Below are 6,841 nucleotides of genomic sequence, written 5' to 3' on the forward strand. Positions count from 1 at the left end.
GCCCCCGGCCCACCGCCCCGGCGTCTCTGCGAGTCTGCCCGCTGGGGAGCATGGCTGAATGGACACAAAGAAAGGACTTACCGTGGGCCACCTCCTGCCCAACGGCCCGAGATGCAGAGCCCTGGCTGGCGCTCCCCAGATGCCCCCTTCTCCGCGGGGGCACCGCTGTCGGACCAGCTGGGGGCAGGCACCCCACCCTTGCGAGGTGCCAGCCCGGCCCGTCTCCCTCTTGCAGCCCTGCGGACACTTACTGGATTGGGCAGTCCTGGCCTCGATGGTCGGGGTGTACACGCCCAGGCCCAGCTCCGAGCGGGCGCCCAGCCGGAAGTGGTACAGCGTGTCGGGCTTGAGGCCTTCCACCGCGTACGAGGAGCTGGGGTTGAACTCCACCTTGCGCTGGAAGGCAGGCAGGAGACGCGTGTTACCGTAACCAGTGCCCGGTACTCCAGGCCAGGCGGAGCTGGGAAACGCACGCCCCAAATCGCCCGACACCACAAAACCCAGAGCCATGGGGCTGGCAGGGAGGTCACATCCAGTCTGAGCCCAGCCTGAGGCAGGATCAGCCCTGTCCAAACCCCGTGCCTGACCCCTGAGCAACACGACACGGTCACCCCGATGCAAGACACTGCACCCAAACCTGCCGCAGGGAAAGCAGGGCAGCCGCAACAGCCGACATCCTGCTTCTGTCAAGGGCTGTTAATACACGCTCCAGAGATCCCCCTACTAGCAAAACCCCACAGTCTGTAGCAATCTGACCATGGGGTTAAATCCCTTCCCGACCCCAAATATGATGCCAGTCTGACCCCGAGAGCAGGGGCAAGACCCCCCCAGCCAGGACCCTGCAGGGTTGGTGCCAGCAGGAGCATTGGCCCAGCCCAGCCCCATCCCCAGCCTGGGCCGCAGCAGCACCAGCACCTCTGGGGGAGACTTCAAACCCCCCTGAATCATGTAGCAGAGAGGCAGGAGTCCCCCCAGCCCCACCAAAGCCCAGAAGCCTGGAAATCTCCATAGTGGCATCGCTACACCCAGATCATCCCTGACCAGCGGCTGCCCAGACTCTCCTTGAACACCTCCAGGGATGGCAAGTCTAGCCCCTGCCTGGCGTCTGCTCCACTGCCTCCCTGCTCTGACAGCGAAGAGGATTTTGCTGATGTCCAAACTAAACCTACTTTGCTGCGGCTTCAAGCCATGCCCACAAACCACGCTGGCCCGGCCACATGCGAGTCGTGCCTTCCCCGCAGCTCTCCGGGTCCCTGAGCTGCTTGAATTCAAGGGCAAAGATGCCACAAAGTCACTCGGCCTCAGGGCTCCCACCCGGGCCCTGAACCGGGCCGCCGGCACTCGCTTCCTCCGCAGGGCTGGGAGCAGGCGGAGAAGCGTCGCCACTGAACTCCAGCCTGAGGGTCTGCTCGGTGGCCGCCCTGCCCCAGCTCTCAACGTGGATGGGGATCACGTCCCACGTCGGGGACTGGCCAGTGTTTGGGGTTGGAAATGCCCACGCGGCAGGCCCCAGCAAAGGGCTTGGTGGGATGCCGGGAGCTCCAGGGCGCAGCAGTGCCCACGACCAGCAGAAACACCGGGAAAGGGCCAAAGCCAGCGCGGTGGCAGGACACTGGGACTGGGGGGCCTGCGCTCCTCTTAGGAAGCTGCCCTGGGCCCCAGATTGAAACAGAGGTACTTTGCGGAGGGCTCGGCAGTCGCAGGGCCCCAGCAGTGAACCAGGAGGGTCCTTCCCCCACGGCAAGCCTCCCCCAAGCTGTGAAGCCTTCCTCGACACCCAGCTCCCTGGCTGCAGCGGGTCTGGTCCTAGCACCGTTGGGCCACGTTTCAAAACATTTTTGCAGTCTGCTGGAAAGCTGCACTCCCTTGCCCTCGCGCCTGTCCTGCAGCCACTGCCGCCAGCACCGCAGCCTCGAGCCACAGCTGCTTTACTAACTCGCTGGGAATCGCCCGGTGTTGGAGGTAGGGGACCCACCATCCCACCTGCTCGCAGGGCAGCCCACAGCCCAGTGACCGCCCTGTGACAGATAACCCAGGTGCCGACAGCTGCCTCTGCCGCGCGATCCCGAAGCCCCGACCCCGCAGGGGCCAGGCCCCTCACCTGGACGCCATCCTCTCCTTCCCTGTACAGCAGCTCGTACTTGACGATGCGCTCCTGCGAGGCGGGGAGCCAGGTCAGCAGGATCCGGGTGTCCGACTCGGCCTCTGCCTGGAAATCAGCCGGCTGCGCTGGAACTGGGGACCAGCAGAACAGAGTAAGACGGGGGGAGGTGGCACGAAGGGCACCGGGACCTTGTGTGTGTTCTCCTGGCCCTGTTTCACCTCCCTCCCTCCCCACCCTGGTCAGGCAGCGGTGACAAGTGCCCCCTGCCCACCTGGCGACTGACTCGGGGAGGCCGGGCCCGTTCCTGGCTGCTCCCTGGGCCAGCAGCCTCACTTAGCTCATGCACGCAACCATCCTCTGCTCGCAGCATGCCCGGCAGAGCAGCACAGGGCTCTGCAGGGCGGCCTCGTTGGAGCTCACACTACACTCGCCCTTGTCGTAACCCAGACAGGGCTGCTAATGTGGTTATTTCTGCCGAAGCCAACACAGGTTCCCCACGATGTGCGCAGAGTGTTTGCAGCTGCTGTCTCTGGTGCCAAGATGTCACCCTGACACGCAGCTGCTCCAGCGCCAGGCGCGGCGCCGGAGCCGCGCACGCATGAGATGCCCCTGGACGGCTGCGGGCAGTGGGCGAGGCGTGTGCGGTGCCCTGCGAGCAGTGGCGCTGTGGGGAGAGCGCGTCATACGTACCCCCCTGCTGGGTTTTGACCTGGATGCTGTCTGAGGGGGGCCCATCCCCCACGGACGTGAAGGCCAGGACGCGGATGCTGTAGGTGGTCCCGGTGATGAGGCTGCCCACCGTGGTGAGGTGGCTGTCGTCAGTGTTGTGCTTCTGCCACATGCTCAGGGACAGGTGGGGGTCGGTGGTGTAGTACACGCGGTACCCGCGGATCAGCCCGTTGGGCTCCTCTGGCGGCTCCCACTGCACCAGCATGGTGCTGGCACTCAGCATCCGGGCCTGCACCTTCAGGGGCGGGCTGGAGGGAGCCTGCTCGCCCGTCCGCGCCTCCACCAGCTCGCTGGGGGGGCCCCGGCCAATGTTGTTGACGGCCAGGACGCGGAACTCGTACTCGGAGAAGGGGCTGAGGCCGCCGATGCTGTAGCGAGTGGTCGCCACGCCGTCCACCTCCTGGAACGGGCCCTCCCAGGACTGGGGCTTGTACTGGATGACGTAGAACAAGATGGGCTCCGAGTTGCCCGAGTCCCAGGTGAGGGTCACGCTGGTGGCCGTCGTCTCTGTGACGAGCAGGTCCGAAGGCGGCTTGGGCAGCGCTGGAGCAGGGAGGCAGAGAGGGACACAGTGAACGGCGAGGCTCGCCCAGGCCCCAGCAGGGAGACCCCCGGCGCTGCCGCCACCTAGGAGCATCCTTCTCTAAACAGCAGAAATCGTTCGGTACTTGGGAACATGCGTTTTTAGATTACCATGTATTGCTTGAAGTGGTTCTTAATGGAAGGATAAACAGAGCAATCATGTTATTAGATGTGCTCGAGGCACTTGGCAGCAGCAGGCTAAATAAAGGTGGTTTAACAGGGATGCAGGGATGCTCTTGGGCGTGGGGATGCGTCTGGCGACAGTCTGGGCCATCCCCCCGTCCCCACAAGCCTGGCTCACAGCCGATTCGGGAAGGGTTGAGGGAAAGCAGCCTGAGCTGCTTCGGGGTCGGGGGAGCTCATGGAAGGTGCTGTTAGATGGTCTGGTGGGAAAGCCTGGTCAGTGTTACGGGGCATGCAGAAGGGATGCAGCTAGAGAAATTACCGACTGTTACAGCTGCTATGTCACAGGGTGGAGTGTCAAGCTGTAACCAGACAATACAGCGTTATGCGGGAACTCGGATGCCGGCCTCCTAACGTGTTAACAAGAGCTGCTGTCGCTGCGCGGAGGAGCTGCCACGTGCCCGCTGTGCCAGGGGCAGGGAGAGCTCTGCGGCGCACCCGTGGACATCCAGACCACGAGCGCAGCCGAGCGAACGGTCATCTGAGTCTCCCACGGGCCGGCCTGGGCAAGGGGCCGGCTACTTGCTCGTGCCGCAGAAATGCCAGGCACGAGCCCCGGGCACAAAGCAGGAGGTCCGAGCGTTTAACCTCTGCGAAAAGCAATCGGGGGCTGGGACAGATGCCTGGATTTGATCTGCTCTTGCAGCGCAGCTGAGTGCCGTGAGCCTGCAACCAAAGAGCATGCGCTCTTCGGGGCCAGGCCCCGTCTGGGGCAACCGAGCAAAAGGGGCTGTGGCCTCTGTGAGCCAAAACAAGAGGGAAGGGGCTGGGGGTGGCAGGGATGGGCCGTCCCCAGTGCCCCATGGGTCTTGGGAGGGTGAAAGAGCCCTTCACGGTGTCCTAGGGCCAGGGCCAGGGTCTGCTCCTCCCTTCACACAGGCCCCTCAAGCCTCCTGTGCTGCACGAAGGGAAGAGCCGGGGAGGGAGGGGAGCGCTGGACACGTGGAGCAGAGCAGAGCGAACGGCACGTGGCTCTGGGTTAACAGGCTTCTCTGAGCAGCATCTGGGGAAGGCGAATTGGCTGTTAATCTCCTGGGTCAAAGGGGCCCCATCTCAGTTCTGCGGGTTTGTTTGAGCAGGGACGCGGTGCTGCAAGGTGACAGTGATGCAGGACGGGGCCTGTGAGAACAGAGAGGGCCAAAGAATAACCTGTCTGTGGGAATCTGCGGGACGTCTGCCTGCGGGCAGAGCGAAGTGACACTCCCGGCTCTCTGGGCGCTAGCAGGAGACGGGGCCGAGGCCTCAGCCATGCTGCTGGGACTCGGCTGGGACCTCTCCTGCACGCCGCTGTAGGGTCGAAGGACAGGAAACCGGCAGCAGGGAGTGCAGCCAGGACAGTTGTGAAGGCAGAGGGCTGGCTTGCAGCGTGGCAGCGGAGAGCTCGGCTTCGCCAGCGCTCACCCGCGTGCCGCGGTCCTGGAAACAAGGTGGCAGTGCTGCCCCAAGCCCTGCCCTGCAGTGCACTGCAACCCGGCCTGGAGTGCAGTGCCAGGGGGCGCATCCCCCTGCCCCACTCCTGGTTTGGGAGCAGTGATGGGGAGGGGGGAAGGCAGAGGGGGCATGGGGCAGCCTGCAAATCCTTGCCAAGCAATAACCCTTGCAGGCTGGGAGGAGCGTGGGGAAGGCCAGGGACCTGCTGCTCCCCCAAGCAAGGACCCGCCAGCAGGAAATGTGAGCCAGAACTCCCCAGGAGAAAGCGGATCCCCCAGATCCCGCGACCCACCTCGGGGCACCAGGGACCTGGCCTGGGGCTAACTGGCCTGCCTGCCACAGCTCTCCCCTTGCCCCTGCACAGGGAGCAAATTGCAAAATCATGGCAGGAAAAATAGGTGGAAATTGGACTGGGTCTTCCTGGTAAGGGGGGAGGGCTGTGGGACGTCTCAGGGATTTGCTCAGGGAGCGGGGCGCTACCTTTGACGGCGATCTGGGCCGTGGCTTCGATCATGCCCAGAGAGGAGATGGCCACGCAGGTGTAGTTGGCGGAGTGCATGATGTTGTTCAGCTCCAGGACGTTGCGGCCGACGGGCATCTCGTCTTCCTTGGTCAGCTCCTCCAGGCCGGCCATCCACTTCACGTAGGGCATCGGGGCTCCCACCGCCACGCATGTGAGGTTCACGCTCCCCCCAGGCATCACCTCGTGGTCGGTTGGAGGGATGGAGAAGCGAGGGGCCACACGCCGCACTGAAACAAGAGGAGACGGCTAGCAGGGTTGGGGAACCGGCTGGGTGGCGTGCAGCTGCACGGAGCGGGCCGGCGGGCGAGGGGCTCAGCCTCCCTACCGATGGCCCGTGCATCTATCCGCAGGGATAGATACAGCAGAGCATGAGCGCCGTTCGCTGCTCTGCCCTCACCCACGCGCAGCCTGTCGGGGGACCGGGGAGGGGGCCGGGCCCTCCGCGCGGAGGCCTTGTCAACCGTGCCCCGAACGCAGACCAGTCCCTGGGAAAAGCGTGCCGTGGGCACGACCTGCTCCCTCCATCGCCTCGCTGCCCAGGGCCCCAGTCCCTAGACCTCGGGGGGGGGGCTGCAGGGCAGGGGCGCACTGCTGAATTAGCCCGCACGGTCCTGCCGAAGAAAGCAGCATTTCCCCAGGAAGGGAACCTGGGCTGTCGGCTCAGGGGGAATAAAACCCGAACCAGTCAGATGCACCTGACATTGTCGGCGCCTGATCAGATCACCTTGCTGGGCAGGGGAGAACTAACGCTGACAGATGTGCGATCGTATCCGTTGTGACAGGAGCGCGCGGGGCGGCAGAGCCCCCCCACCTCGGTGGCGGCACTTTGGGAGATGCATTTCTCCTGATTTCCCTGCACGGCCTCTCTCCCTCTCATCCCTCGCTGGGTATTTCATTCAAGACTTATTTGTAAGCAACTCTCAGCTCCAATAATGCTCTGAAGCTGCCAGCTGCAAGCGCTCCAGCCAGGAAAGTGACACTGAGGGATGAGGCCCGCTCTTTGGGGCGAGCGTTATGGGCCTATTTAAGCAGGGGCGAAGAAACGACCAGGCTCCGTAAATCTCCGGGCATGCTCGTTTTACTTGGTAGTTAAAAAGGGAAACTGCGGGCACGTGTCTGGCCCTGAAGTCTCGCTCTGTCCTGGTCCCCTCTGCAGGAGGCGATGAGCACGCTCCCGCGGAGCCCTCTCTGCCGACCGCCTGGCCCTGTCGACCCGTGCGAGCGAGGCTGGCAGAGCAGCGAAGAGCGGTGCCGAGCCCTGCGGGGAGGGCGCCGGGGAGCCCCGCCGG

The 6,841-nt window shown here is 64.3% G+C and overlaps 1 protein-coding gene across 8 annotated transcripts in view; it reads right to left on the reverse strand.

The window, feature by feature from the left end:
• The window catches only part of PTPRF (protein tyrosine phosphatase, receptor type F), a 409,931-nt gene that overhangs the window by 74,209 nt on the left and 328,881 nt on the right, over nucleotides 1–6,841 (reverse strand). For all 8 annotated transcript variants that reach the window (XM_019501453.1, XM_019501457.1, XM_019501455.1 and 5 more), the window contains exons 8-11: nucleotides 5,510–5,779; nucleotides 2,795–3,376; nucleotides 2,102–2,235; nucleotides 252–396 (exon numbers count right to left, since the gene is read on the reverse strand). In XM_019501453.1, coding sequence (XP_019356998.1) covers nucleotides 252–396; nucleotides 2,102–2,235; nucleotides 2,795–3,376; nucleotides 5,510–5,779 — 1,131 coding nt within the window. The remainder of the gene's footprint in view (nucleotides 1–251; nucleotides 397–2,101; nucleotides 2,236–2,794; nucleotides 3,377–5,509; nucleotides 5,780–6,841) is intronic.

The sequence above is a fragment of the Gavialis gangeticus genome, unplaced genomic scaffold (genome assembly GCF_001723915.1).
Source record: "Gavialis gangeticus isolate Ggan-Ray unplaced genomic scaffold, GavGan_comp1, whole genome shotgun sequence".
Lineage (NCBI taxonomy): Eukaryota > Metazoa > Chordata > Crocodylia > Gavialidae > Gavialis > Gavialis gangeticus.